The sequence below is a fragment of the Talpa occidentalis genome, unplaced genomic scaffold (genome assembly GCF_014898055.3).
Source record: "Talpa occidentalis isolate TD23 unplaced genomic scaffold, MPIMG_talOcc4v2.1 talOcc4.12, whole genome shotgun sequence".
Classification (NCBI taxonomy): domain Eukaryota; kingdom Metazoa; phylum Chordata; class Mammalia; order Eulipotyphla; family Talpidae; genus Talpa; species Talpa occidentalis.
Genome location: NW_023601212.1, coordinates 35388980 through 35404289, shown reverse-complemented (window position 1 = coordinate 35404289; position 15310 = coordinate 35388980). Strand labels below are relative to the sequence as shown.

Here is a 15310-nt window from a genome sequence, read left to right as displayed (position 1 = left end):
TCCTAGAGGAAAAGGAAATAAAGCAAACAAAAATGAAATTGTGCACTAGAACAGTGAAGGCTGTGAAATCACTGTCCATGGGGAGATGCACACTCACTGAAAGGAAGACGCATCATCCCATGTCTACATGGTGCTCAGGTGAGGGGAAGAGGAGGAACACCTGACACTCACTGTCATCATCTCACAGCCGCCTCTCACTCCACGTCAGCTGACCCGAGTGGGTCCCGGAGCTCTGGAGAACTGCGGGCAGGCACCATGTGCTGGCAGCCTCCTCTAGTGTCCCTGCTCATTACTCAGGGACCTGGACACCTGGCGTAGGTGAGACTCAGCGCTCCCCTCCCAACCTCACCACCCACCACGCACCCCTGTCCATAGACACTGCTATGACTTATTTAGTGTCCTGGAAAGAGGTAGAAACGTCCTGTCAAAGTCACTCTTTCGGCGGTGGGCATCTGTGCCCCACTTGCTGGCTGCTCAAATGAGAATTGAACCTAGATGGGAAAGATAAGCTGTAGATTTTTTTTTTTTTCTTGAGTGGAAGAATCTTCAGCTCAGCTAGAAAGACTATACAGAGTATACAGAAGAGTAAATAATGAAAGCCAAAGGGCCATACGGCTGTTAAAATCATAGTAATGTGCATGTGAAAATATGGACTGAACTCCAGACTTCCAAAATTCTCTGCTGGACAGGACTGCTGTGGACACTGGCAATTAGAGTCTACTTGCTTATTGATTCAGGGCAGGAGGGAAGTTAAAATGTTTTTTTTTTTTTTTTTAAGGGTTGTTTATCAGATCATTATAGGTTGGATGGGTTTCTGGTTTGCCATCTTACCAAAGGGCATTTTTACAACTGCTCCCTAGGTTTGTAGTTGCAATAGCCAAACATCCAGAGAAGTAGAGGAATCCAGATGCCTACCTTTCGAAAAATTTCCTCCAGGTCATGGCACCAGGCATAGTCTTGAAAATGTTCGATGAGTCTCATAATAAAAAGAGAGCCATGGATGGGAGATCTCCAGGATACATTATCTGTGAATGAAGCATTTTGCAAATCTCATGTGAGCCTCTTGCCTGGCCATAGAGCTGGAGGCACTAGGGGCTCCACTCTAGCTGAGCAGACTGCTCATATTATGCTGTTGACTTGCTTTTTCTGTACACTACATGCCTACCATCTTTTAATGAATATATCTAAGTGATTGTATCTGTAATGCTAGGCAACAATTTTATTTTTCTGAAACCTAACATATTTTTTTCCATTTTTTTTTTTTTTAGAGTTAAGATTGGTTTACACTATTTTACTCAAAGTTATAGGATCACACTTCTTCACGTGTATGTCACCACAACACATCCACGCCAAGGTACAAACAGTTTTCCACCACAGACCATCGGGCCCCCTCCACACAATATTAAGTCCATGTAAAGGGTGCTTTATGTAATGCAGATATTAAGATGGATAGTCTCTGAGTTCAAGGAGGTATCCATATAGCAGAGAGGGAGAGGAGGAAGAACGGCGAAAGGAAGAAAGTCCTTGGGGAAGAAATATCAGATTCTGGATCCCTCCAGTGCTACTTCCTGACTCTGATATAAGTTAATTTATACATACAGAATGCAATGTTCTCAAATACAAGAGTAGGTGAATATTTTCTGCAGCAAAGACATAAATGAAGATTAGCTAATACATTCCATGTGTCTAAGAAAATAGAAGATAGGTAATACCCAACTATGCAGGGTAATTGACATGTTTTCAGCTTACATTCTTTATAAGAAATTTAGTTAAAATCAAATACTATTAATCACAGGCATTTAGACACAATGTTAGCTAAATGTGAAAATAGCACTAAGAGTCAAAAAATGTAAACTTAGAATATGTTTAAAAAAGAAAGGTGGGGGCCTCCCTGGTGGCGCAGCGGTAGAGCGCTGGGTTGCGAAGCAGCCCGCAGCCTCTGCAGGGCCGGTTCGATCCCCGGCTGCTCCCCGGCCACCGGAGGAGGGTCCCACATGGCGCGCAGACCTCTCCTGCCGCCCGCTGCTCCCCTCAGCAGTGTACTTCGGTCCTTCTGCCTGCTCTGCTCCCCGCTCTGGCTCTGGTGAATTCTCTCACCCTCCCGCGCTTCTGACTGTACCCAGTGCTTGTATGTATGTATGTATAAATCAATAAATCAATCAATCAATAAATAAATAAATCTTTTAAAAAAAAAAAAGAAAGGTGGCTCCCCCAGTGGCACAGCGGTTGAGTGCTGGGCTGTAAAGCTGCCTGCAGCCTCTGCAGCGCTGGTTCGATCCCCGGCCACTTGTGAGGGTCCCACATGGCGTGCAGATCTCTCCTGCCATGCCCGCTGCTCCCCTCAGCAGTATATTTCATCAGTCTGCCTGTTCTGTTCCCTGCTCTGGCTCTGGTGAATTCTCTCACCTTCCCATGCTTCTGACTGTACCCAGTGCTTATATAAATAAATAAATAAATATTTAAAAAAAAAAAAGAAAAGAAAAGAAAAAAAGAAAGGTGGCATTCTACTGGAAGACAAATCAGTCTTAACGAAGAGTAATATTAAAGAATATAACATTATATGAAATAGTAGAAACATAGAAGTCATGAAATCTTTTAAAATTATGCAAAGAAGTAAGAAAAATGTGACAACAACCATTGTGCCTTTAAGTATGCCTACATGTTTTAAAATAACTTGTCAGCCAGTAATCAGGGTCATTAAATATATAATGTTAATAGATTAAAATTCTCCTTGAAACTGCAGACACAGTAAGACACAGGCAGATATCTCTCAAGTTCTTTTACATTTAAAAGACATAGATGTTTCTTTTTCTTCAGGGAAGCACTAGAGTGTAGCTGAGATTAACTTGGAGAATATGGTTTGCTATCAGAAACTGAAAATAACAAAGATCTTACATTGATGATGCTTACAGAGTTGTCCTGTATAGACAAAGATTACCTGGTGTGGAAGAGCAGAAAGCAATAAAATCTTTCTCTACATGGGCTTTCTTAATAGCACCATCCTCAAAGTCTTCAAGAGACAGTAAAGAGATTTCTTCAGAAGGTCCTGCTGCATCTTTTACCCAGGCCACTCCTTGTCCCTCTGGAAAGAAGATGCATATTCTTGTTACTACCAGCCACCAAGGGAACTACTTTCTCATGACAACTCTATCCAGTCAAATTTATTGATTTATCTGTCACTATTTTTCAACCATATGCTCTTAGGCATATTTCAGAAAATTTCTTGTTAACAACTCTTTTCTTTCTCCATCCTCAAATGAGTCCCAATGATGCCCTAAAATCTGAGTCTTAATAATTAACATGGTCTCTGTTTAGTAGAAAATGTAACAACTATTTAACAACAAGTCATAATTCACAGAAGCTAATTATTTTGGGGCAGTAGGTGTTATTTGTTGTTGAGGAACGACCCAAGGAAACTGAAAAATATTGGATGCATGAAATAAGGTCAAAACATGGCTATCTTGTGTTCTAAGACATATCAGCACTCACCACCACGGCACGCCTGGATGATGATCACCTTGGGCTTATTCATCAAATTTGGACATTGATTAGCGTTTAAGGCTCGAAAGACGGTGTTGAGATCTAATACATCTGGGGATTCTTGAGAGCATTTTGTCCCACAAATGCCTTCCCGAACACCATGAGACATGAACACCACGAAAGTGCTGTCTGAGGTCCGGTGCTCTGGGCGAGCAGCAAAAGTCAACAACTCTGTCTTCATGTTCTGGAAGAGAGCAGAGCACTGGTCTCCCATGTGACCCCTCGTCATGGCACTGTGGGCATCCAGTAGGGAGACACTTCAAGAATTCCTATCTCATTTCAAATCAATGGAATGCAAAATAAATTTAAACTTAAATTTGGATAAGGTGCAGAAAAGGGTTATTGGTTGCTATTCAGGGATTTTGAGTAGAGAGAAATGGAGATTACAGAATGTTTTACCAGACTCTTGCCCAAACCCTGCATGCTTAAAAGAATGATGGTAGCAGAAGCCTCCTCCAAGGGAAAACTTCCATTTGAGACTATCAGAATATATATACTTATGAGGCTACATTGAGGATTTCTCAGATTCTTTAGACATAGGAAGGGTATGGCTCTGTCCCTACATTAGGATAGAACACACCGAAGCAGTGAGATTTTCTCTCACATCCACGCTGTACCCCAGACTTTCCAGCAGTCTCTCCATGCCTTTGATGTCAACGTCAGCCCCATTTCTCTTGGAAAGATAGTCAAATTCTGTGTTGCAGATGATGAGGGCAAGACACGTGCTGACTGACCTTTCCTTTATTGGATATATCTGTAGGAGATGCAGGGGGGATGAATAGTCTTGTTCTCTTTAATTCAGCCTTAATCCTGTGGGTTCAGAGCTCCTAACCCCTTAGTCCTACCCAGACACCACATCCCATGAACCAGAGATGAACACAGGGATGATGAGCGAGTCCTGCCCTAAGGCTGGGGATGGAGAGTATAAGCCCAATGGCAGCTGCGCATATGATGTAATGAGTTTTGACAGGACTGTGAGATGAAGAAACTTTGAAACTAGAATGACTGAAATTTAAAACTAAGTCCCCACTTACTGGTTAGTCTAAAGTATTTTATAATTGATGCCTTACTTTCATGATGTCTAACATGGGTTATTTTGGTCAGTAAAGGGGGTTATTAATTGCAACAGGCTTAAAATAGAAACTGACTTAGAGTTAGAATTCAATAGATGACATTGTAATTGTTTCCATTATTTTCTCTGATAATTGATCAAGCTGGGAACTCTTTACTAATCCTGGGAATCTACAAGATAGAAATCCTTTGTCTAAGGTAAAAGTCAAATTTTCTTTCAGAGCCTCTCAAGGTCACTGGCTCTAAACAAGCAACACAGCAATTGAGAGTCCTTTAGAGATCTTTCACCCAGATCCTTGTGTCCAGAGCACAGCAACTCTGCTTCCTTGTCTTTCATTATCTTTTCGGCGATTTCACGGGGGCAAAGCTTGAGGCTTTCTCCCGGACCTGAGGGTGTGAGTGTAGCTGGATAGCCTTGCATTACCTGCAGAGCTGCAAGAGACAAGAAAATTTCTGAACAGTAGAATACCTGAGGATTCCTCTTGGTGCTCACACAGCATCATCTGTGTCTGCAACCGCAGAGGAGGAAATGCATCCTCAGAAGGACAGCTCTGGGCTGGACATTAACACTTTGACTGAGTCACTGCTAATGGAACAATCTCACTCCAGAAGAGATTTCCATTGGAGTGATACAAGGACCTACCTTCATCTCATAGAATCAACATTTTTACACATAGATTAAAAATAGAAAGTTTTTTTCTTCCAAGGTTATACCTAATAAAATTTCTCAGAAAAAAATATAATTTTATTGATTATATTTGATATAAATCATTTCATATAAATATATTTCAAATGATTAAAATCTAGAATAAAATTTAATGGAGGTAGGTATTAATTACTATTGTAATATTTTCAAAAGATAAGTGTTTATTTTTTAAGTATATGATTAGGGATATGAGAGAGCAAGGAATGACAGTGACAATCAAGGTTCTCACTCATTGCACAGATTCGTAAGGAAGAGTCCCCACAGTAGTGTGCATGAGAACAGACAAGTCAACACTCACCAATAATGTGATGGATTCATTAAAGAAATTAATGTAATTTCCATCTGTTCCAAGATAGAAAAGTTTTCTTCATATTTGGAGATTCCTTCAAAAAGCTCAACTATCCTAACAAGAATATCATATTCAATCTTGAAGAAAATTAAAGAAAAAATATTCAATATATATTCAAATATGTAAACCAAGGCACCGTGAAGTATGTTGACTATGGAGAAAGTAAGAGATAATTTGAATGGAGATATTTGGAAAAAAACTATAGAAATCTTTATCATATAGAAGAAATGTTATGTTTCTTCATACAGGAGTCCGAAGAACAATAGAAAAACTATCAAAGGCAATGTTTAGATTTTAATAGAACTAAATTTCTCTTAGTAAGAAAATAGACATTTAACTATATAGTCAGTGTCCTGTACCATGAAATAGTAAATAAGACATGGGTGGGACAACCTCTAGATTCATAAGAGTAATTTCTGAATTTGATAAAATACTAGCATTTCTGAACACCTATTTTTTTTTTCCGTAGAGAAGGTCTTTTTTATTTTGAGAAAAGAATGATCACATAATGAAATTATTCCAGTGCCACTGAAGAAATATTCTCCCAGGATTACTACAAAACTGATTATTTGATAAGCAAGAATATAGACTAACACAAAAGTGAAATTTGCTTAGTAAGGAATCTAGAGCATGTCACACGTGTTTAGATTCAATAACTAAGACCACCATTTTCAGAAAATTCTCTGAGACAGTTAATGATCTGCCTTGTCACCTGTGACCTAGGCTTTTCCTGTGCCACCTCCAATATCGTGTGGGATGAAAATTTTTATGTTTAAAATTTTGTGGCAGAAACATGCCAGTATTTTCACAAGGCACTTTCTCCACTGGGAGTTGGGTGTTGCAGTGAGTGGGTTCCAGACATTGGAATACAAGCTGAAACCTGGTACGAAACATCCCAACCAATCCAGCAAACTCTCTCAGAAATGACCTCCCATACTCCCCCCAATGCAATTCATTGCACAGATAGGACCACAGTAATTTTGGGATCAGATGTTACAGATATCAGAGTCATGGGATGGAAGAGTCTAAGTATCTGAATTAGCACTTGGAGAAGATCTGTGGGCTGATGAAGAATGACCATTTTTGGAATTTTCATGAATGAGAACTAAGTTTCTACCCTATCTGAGTCATTATAAATGTTTGACCTTGTAACAGCATTTCTTATCATCTGTGTGTAGTGTCATACTCATGCCTAAGTTTTTATCTAGTTTGAATATCATGGGGGCAATTCTTAATTTATTCATAATTCATGTAGTCATAAAAGTTCAACAAAATTAGGAAACTTTTTAATTATTCTTTTTTTTTTTTTTTGTAATTAAACAGCAGGTTTATTAGAGAAAGGGACAGAAGAGTAAAAGACACACGCGGGCAGGAAGAGCTGCCCTGAAAGGGACAGGTTTGCTGAGAGAGGCCCATGGTCGCAGGCGGGCAGCCTTGAAGAGAGCGGCCTCCACTGAGGGAGGTCAGTGAGGAGAAGTCCTGGCATGTACAGGTCACGGACAGGCAGGAGGCTGCTGCCCTGTGGAGGGAGAGAGTTGGTGCAAGGAAGCACCTGCATAGTCACAGGTGGGCAGAAAGACTGCTTGTTAATTATTCTTAAGGAATTCTATAGAGCATAGCCTATAACATTGTTTTGCAAAGTTTTTCTAATGTCCTAGCAAAAAATAGTAATTTGAATGAAATTTTTCAGTGAAATAGTTTCTTAACAAATGTTGGTCTATGAATTAGAGGTGGTCATACCTAGGAATATTCAGACTTGTTTAATTTCCTCAGAAACTTTTAAAGTCCAGGGGGACTAAAAGGTGATTTTGTAAAAAAAAAAAAAAAATTTACAGTGAAGTTATGAGTGACAATCATAGGACCCTGTGTAGATAGGGGTTGTGAAATACAGTAGAAGTGAGTGTGGAGTTACCTTCTGGGTATTCGAGAGAGAGAAAGCAAAAACGTAGCCACTGCTTGAATATCAGGTATTCGAGAAAAGTGTCTAAGGTCAGCTCTGGTTTGACACCTGCTTGATAGTGTGTCACTAACCAAAATAGGGGGAGAGGAAGAGAAGCAAGTGGGCAAAAGATGGCTAGTCCAGCTCACGGCAGTGTATGAAGGAATCAGAGGGAGACGATAGTGAACCTGTTCAGTGGGCGCCAGCTTACAAGTGCTTAGTGAGGGTTCGGGAAAGAGTCAGACTGTGTTAGAAAATCTGAGAGCAAAGCTGTAGGAATGTCTTTTGCCAATCAGAAATAGATTGAGAGAAGGCGTGGAATCAGTCATAAAGAATTATTCACAGACCCTCTCCCCTCTCCCACAAATACAATCAGTACAAATCTGGCATGCCCGGGACCCTTTCTGAAGGACAGAGTCCAGCAAAACTCGAGCCTTATCCATGACAGTAGCATTTTCATCCCTTGTAATTAAATATCAGGAAAGATGTGAAACAAAAAATATTTGTGTTTTGCAATTGGCATCACCTGGGTAGGTAGAAACCTGTGCTTGGGGTCCTTGTATATTTTGAGAATTTCCGGATTGTGGACCTGAGGAAAGATGGACATTGAAAGAGGTGCTTAGCATCTGAAGAAACTTGACCAGTCTGTTAAATCCTCCCTGTTAAAAATAGCGCCCACTTCAGCAAATGAATGGCCGCATAGTCAGGACAGGAATTGAACTTTATTTATTTATTTATTTTTAAATAATGAATTTTATTTTTATATTCCCCATACAATTGCAAACGCCCCATTCTGACCCCAATCCCTCCCCTCCCGCCCCCACCCCCCAAAAAGTCTCTCTGGTTCATAGTTTTTTGTTGATTTTGATTTTCACTTTCTTATATTCATTTTCCTGGTCCCTTATTTAAGTTTTCTAGATTCCTGCTATGAGTGAGACCATCCGGTATTTTTCTTTTTCTTTTTGGCTTATTTCACTGAGCATGATCCCTTCCAACGCCATCCATGTTGCTGCAAATTGCATGTGTTTATCTTTTTTGAATGCTGAGTAATAGTCCATGGTGTATATGTACCACATCTTCTTGATCCAGTCATCTATTTTTGGGCATTTGGGCTGTTTCCAAAGCTTAGCTATTGTAAATAGTGTTGCTATAAACATAGGGGTGCAGGTGTTCTTTGGAATTGATGTTTCTGTGTCCTTTGGGTAAATACCTAGGAGTGGAATTGCTGGATCATATGGAAGCTCTATGTTTAGTAGGTCCAGAAATATCCACACAGCTCTCCATAGTGGTTGGACCAGTTTGCACTCCCACCAACAGTGCAGAAGAGTTCCTTTTTCTCCACACCCTCGCCAACATTTGTTGTTGCTAGTTTTTTTAATATGTGCCATTCTCACTGGTGTAAGATGGTATCTCATGGTAGTTTTGATTTGTATTTCCCTGATTACAAGTGATGTTGAACATTTTTTCATATGTCTGTTGGCCATTTGCATTTCCTCTTCAGAGAAGTTTCTTTTTAGCAATTCTGCCCATTTTTTAACTGGATTATTTTCTTTGTTGTTGCTGAGTCTCATCAGCTCTTTGCAGATTTTTGTGATCAGTCCTTTATCATTAGTGTTGGGTGCAAAAATGTTCTCCCAGTTGGTGGGGTTTCTCTTTGTTTTTGTTATTGTCTCTTTTGCTGTGCAGAAGCTCTTTAATTTGATGTAGTCCCAGCTGTTTATCTTTGCCTTCACTATCACTGCTTTGGGTGATGTGTCTGTAAAGATGTCTTTGATGTGCAAATCCCGTAGTGTTTCGCCTATATTTCCTTCTATGTATTTTATGGTTTCAGGTCTTATGTCTAGTTCTTTAATCCATTTTGAGTTGATTTTTGTGTATGGTGTGTGGTAGTGGTCAAGCTTCATTCTTTTGCATGTAGCGACCCAGTTTTCCCAGCACCATTTATTGAACAAACTTTCTTTGCTCCAATGCAGAGTCTTTCCTCCTTTGTCAAAGATTAGTTGATCATAAATCTGTGGGTTTATTTCTGGATTTTCTTTTCAATTCCATTGGTCTGTATGTCTGTTCTTGTTCCAATACCATGCAGTTTTGATGATTATGGCTTTGTAGTATAGTTTGAAGTCTGGGAGTGTGATGCCTCCATTTCCTTCTTTTTTTTTCAGTAGAGCTTTGGCTATTCGGGGTTTTTGGTGATTCCATATGAATTTCATCAATAATTGTTCTATTTCTTTGAAGAATGACATTGAAATTTTGATTGTAATAGCATTGACTCTGTATATTGCTTTTGGTAGGATGGCTATTTTAATAATGTTTATTCTTCCAATCCATGAGCAGGGGATGTCTTTCCATTTCTTTGTGTCTTCTTCTATTTCTTTTAACAGTGTTTTATAGTTTTCTTTGTATAGGTCCTTTACCTCTTTTGTTAGATTTATTCCCAAATATTTGATTTTTTTTTGTTTTGATAATAAAAGGGATGGTTTTTTTTATTTCTTCTTCTTCAGATTTATTGTTTGTGTATAGGTAGGCTACTGACTTTTGCGTGTTGATTTTGTATCCTGCCACTTTACTGAAATGATTGATGAATTGAATTAGTTTTTCTGTGGAGATTTTGTGGTTCTCCATGTATATTATCATATCATCTGCAAATAGTGATAGTTGGACTTCTTCTTTTCCTATTTGGATTCCTTGTATGTCTTTCTCTTGTCTTATTGCTCTGGCTAGGACTTCCAGTATTATATTGAAAAGCAGTGGTGAGAGTGGACATCCTTGTCTTGTTCCAGATCTTAATGGAATTGCATTCAGCTTTTCACCATTGAGAATGATACTGGCTGTTGGCTTATCATAGATGGCCTTTATGATGTTGAGGTATGTTCCTTGTATCCCAAGAATTTCAAGGGCTTTCATCATGAATGGGTGTTGCACTTTGTCGAAAGCTTTCTCAGCATCTATTGATATAATCATATGGTTTTTATATTTCTTTTTGTTGATGTGTTGGATAACGTTGATTGATTTATGGATGTTAAACCATCCTTGTGTCCCTGGAATGAATCCAACTTGGTCGTGGTGAATTATATTATGGATACATTGTTGGATTCTGATAGCTAAAATTTTATTGAGGATTTTTGCATCAGTGCTCATTAGGGAGATTGGCCTGTAGTTTTCTTTTTTTGTGTTGTCCTTATTCGGTTTTGGTATTAGTGTAATATTGGCTTCATAGAACGTGTTTGGTATTGTCCCTTCCTTCTCAATTTTTTGGAAGAGTTTGTGAAGGATAGGCACTAATTCGTCTCTGAATGTTTGGTAGAATTCATTTGTAAATCCATCAGGTCCTGGGCTTTTGTTTTTGGGGAGGTTTTTGATTACCATTTCAATTTCGCTGCTTGTAATTGGTCTGTTTAGGTGTTCTATTTCTTTTTTATCTAGCTTTGGGTGATTGTAGAGTTGTGGGAATTTGTCCATCTCCTCTAGATTGTTGAACTTGTTTCCATATAACTGTTCATGGTAGTTACTGATTATTCTTTTGATTTCTGCTGTGTCCGTTGTGATTTCTCCTCTTTCATTTATGATCCTGTTTATTTGTGTTTTCTCCCTTTTTTCCTTTGTGAGCCTGGCTAGGGGTTTGTCTATTTTATTTATTTTTTCAAAGAACCAGCTCTTGGTTTCATTGATCTTTTGGATTGTTTTTTTAGTATCAATTTCATTTATTTCTGCTTTGGTTTTTATTATTTCTTGTCTTCTACTGGTTTTGGGTTTTTTTTTGTTGTTCTTTTTCTAGATATTTGAGCTTCGAGATTAGGTTGTTTCTTTGAGTTCTTTCTTGTTTTTTGATGTGAGCTTCTATTGCTATATATTTTCCTCTTATTACTGCTTTTGCTGCATCCCATACATTTAGGATATTGGTGTCCTCCTTGTCATTCAATTCAAAGAATTTTTTAATTTCTTCTTTGATCTCCTCGTTAGTCCAGTGGTCTTCCAGTAGTGTGGTTTTTAATCTCCATGAGGTAGGATAGTTCCTTGCCTTCTTTTTATGGTTTATTTCTAGTTTGATGCCTTCGTGGTCAGAAAAGATGGTTGGTATGATTTCAATCTAGGTGTATATGTTGATGTTTGTCTTGTGCTCCAGTATGTAATCGATCCTGGAGAATGATCCGTGTGCGCTTGAGAAAAATGTGTACTCCTTTTTTTTTTGGGTTTAGTGTTCTATAGATGTCTGTTAAGCCCAAATGCTCTAGGTCCTTATTTAGAGCTTTAGTTTCTTTACTTATTTTTTGTCTTGTTGATCTATCCATTGTTGATAGTGTTGTGTTAAAGTCTCCCACTACGTATGTGTTTTCTCTGATGTCTGTTTTCAGAGAGGACAACAGTTGTCTGATATATTTTGGTGCTCCTTCGTTTGGTGAGTATATGTTAATGAGTGTTATTTCTTCTTGAAGTATTGTCCCCTTGATCATAATGTAGTGACCATTGGGGTCTCTTTTTATTTTTTTGAGTTTGAAGTCTGTTTTATCTGATATAAGTATAGCTGTTCCTGCTTTCTTTTTTGGCCCATTTGCTTGTAGGATTGTTTTCCATCCTTTAACTTTGAGCCTATTTTTAACTTTTGTAGCTAAATGTGTTTCCTGGAGACAGCAAAAGGTTGGGTTTTGTTTCTTAATCCAGGCTGCAACTCTGTGTCTTTTTATTGAAGAGTTTAGTCCATTTACATTTAGAGTTAATATTGATATGTTAGCATCTGTATTTGCCATTGTGTTTGTCTTTCCTTTGATTTTATTTATTCTTTTAATAACTTTTTTTTTTTTTGGTCTTCTTTCGTTGTTATTCGTCGCTCTGAGGTTCTGGCTTTAGGATTCCTTGTAGTATTTTTTGGAGTGGGGGTTTAGTGGTAATGAAATTCCGGAGTTTCTGTTTGTCTAGAAAGATCCTTATTCTTCCTTCATAGAGGAAGGAGAGCTTTGCGGGATAGAGTATTTTTGGTTGGCATCTGTTTTCTTGGAGTCTGTTGACTATGTCCCTCCACTCTCTCCTTGCCCGTAGTGTTTCTTCAGAGAAGTCTGATGTCAGCCTGATTGGTTTTCCTTTGAATGTTATCTGTTTCTTCCCTCTTGTCAGCTTCATTATTTTTTCCTTGTCCTGGATTCTTTGGAGCTTTACTATTATGTGTCTTGCTTTGTTTTTCCTTTCGTCGTGGAAGTTTGGTGTTCTTCTTGCTTCTTGTATATCAATTTTCAGCTCCTTCTTCGCATTTGGGAAGTTCTCTTCAATTATCTCCTGGAATATTTTCTCTGTTCCTACATCTCTCTCCTCTCCTTCTGGAATTCCTATAACTCTTATATTTCCTTTCCTCATGGAGTCAGATAGTTCCCGAAGTCTTTCTTCATTCTTTTTCCTTCGTACTTCTCTTTCCTTTTCTGTTTTGGTTCTTTTTATTTCTGTGTCCTCAAGAGTACTTATTCGTTCTTCCATTTCATCTATTCTGCTTTCATTGCTTTTCCCAGAGTTCTTTACTTCCTCCATTAATTCTTTGATCTCCTGCATTTCTTTTACTTCCCTCTTTAGGGACTCAATTTCATTCTTCTGACCATTGTTTTCCCTCTTTAGGGACTCAATTTCCTTCTTCTGATCATTGTTTTCCTTTATGACTTCTATCACTTTTTTAAACATGGCAATTATAAATTCTCTATCTGGAAGGCTCAGAAGTTCTTCCAAGTTGCTGTCGTTGCAATCTGGGGAGTGGTTTTCTTTTTGCGGTGTGCTTCTTTCCTGAGGAGTTTTTAGGTTGCGTGTGGTTCTTCTACTCCCTCTTGTCTGTTTTCTAATTTGTCGTATGCATTGGGACACTGTGTTGCTCAGACTGGCTGAATTGAACTGTAATAAAAAGAAAGGCCAAAGGCACTTAGGCAAAAGGCACAGGACACAGAGGAAAACAGAGGGGGTCATATAATAGGTCTGTGATGGAGAGATGCTGACCTGAGCCAGAGCTTTGGATGTGTCTGTAAACTACCTTGACGGATGAAGATATCAAATGATGGGCACTGTGGTGCCAAGAAGGGCACAGGACAGATTTTCTATGATTGGAGCAGAAGGGTAAAGGAGAGTCCTGGAGCACTGAGTGGGTTTTTCAGGGTTTCATTGGGATTTTATCAGGTACATGGCAGGAAGGGGCAATGGAGGGGTCAGGAGGCTGGCAGACCTCCCAGCCCCCAGCAAGTCTTCACTCTTTCCTCTATCCAGGCTCTAGGCAGTTCACTCTGTTTTTTTTTATTTTTCTTTGCCTCTGCTTCACTTGGCTAATACTGCAGCCATGGCCCACAGAAATAAACACCACCACTGAATATAACAATGTAACAAAATGCAGATGCCCGAATTCTGGCATGCAATCCTAATAGTGGGAGGGCAGAAAAGCCTGAAAATCATTTACCCTACAGGAACAAAGACACAGGCCTAGGTGAATATCAGTCCCCCACCTTACCTGAGGAGAGCCCCAGGGTCCCTGCCAGGTGGGAGTCATCTTCACAAATAAAATCCATGCAAATCTGGCACACCCGGGGCCCTTTCCGAAGGACAGAGTCCATCAAAGCTCGAGCCTTATCCATGACAGTTGCATTTTCAACTTTTATTTTCTCCATCTCTTCCTGGTTCAGCACTCTTTTCTCTAGAAGTTCATCAGCAAGCCGTTGATGGTGCCTGAGCCCACTGAACGGACAAACTGTTTCCTCTTCTCCCGGAGGACCTGGTCTGTTTAAAGCCCGAGAATATAAGTAATGAAAACATGCTCCATTCCCTCTCAGCAACAGGAAATAGTTCCTCCAGACTTACTCAACAGAATGTCCCTCTCTACACAGCTCAGTAATCCTGATTCTGGCCGTGGGGGGGAGGGTATTCCTTAGTACCCGCGTGTGCTCACCAAGAACCTGCCATCTGAGATGTGCATCTCCATAGACCACCTGACAGTAGGCACCATACTAACATGCCCAAGGCTTATTGATCTCTGATAATGAACCCCGAGAGACCATTGTGTCTGGGGACAACAATCGCAGACCCCTGTCCTCTCTGACTGTGCCCCCTCCATGCACTGAAGTTTCTGCTAGTGTAGAATTCAGGGGAGAGAAGCACGATGACAGCAGATTACCCCAGAAACACCTCTCTGCCCCTCATGTTTCCTTTCTAAAGTCTGATAGTCTTCCGGACCTGGCCTGTCTCTTTTCCGGCCCTCTGCCATCTCGTCCCACTCCCTCTGTTCTGCTCAAGGAGACATTCACAGAATCAACTTAACGACTTTCAAAAAATCCTGCCCCTTCCCCAGCTATTTCTTTTCCCAACACATGTCCTTGGGGGTAAAACTCACCTGCCATGGCTTTTCGTTGTTAAGCTTGGTGTATGAAAGTGAAAGCAGGTTCACCCTCCTTTTCGCAGGATGTGAGTGTTTAGAAACCACTACTGCTCTTTGCATGTCCTTTCCCCGCCACCTCAAAGGCTTATTTGGGTCTCTTAAAGTTAGAGTGTATTGTCCGAGCCCGCGGACTGGTCAACGAGGTTCTCAGGGGGAGAGCAGCGACCTGAAGAACAGGGGTACACCACAGAGCGAGACACGTACTCTCTCGGTTCAGCTATAGCAGGTCTCTTTTACTTTCGGTTACGGCGGGGCTTTATAGCTGGGGACCGGAAGCGGAAGAAGCAGGCCAACAGTGCCTAGCCAATGATTAAA

At 39.9% G+C, this 15310-nt stretch overlaps 1 protein-coding gene across 1 annotated transcript; it reads right to left on the bottom strand.

Annotated features, from left to right (window-relative positions):
* Nucleotides 1-392: 392 nt before the first annotated feature.
* On the bottom strand, nucleotides 393-14978 carry LOC119240905 (caspase-1-like). Its single transcript, XM_037505707.2, is given in 11 exon segments — nucleotides 393-491; nucleotides 916-1025; nucleotides 2939-3082; nucleotides 3490-3724; nucleotides 4121-4294; nucleotide 4763; nucleotides 4929-5043; nucleotides 8132-8194; nucleotides 14075-14272; nucleotides 14275-14340; nucleotides 14951-14978. Coding segments are annotated over 11 exon segments (1212 nt in total). The 5' UTR covers nucleotides 14958-14978.
* Between the last annotated feature and the right edge of the window lie 332 nt (nucleotides 14979-15310).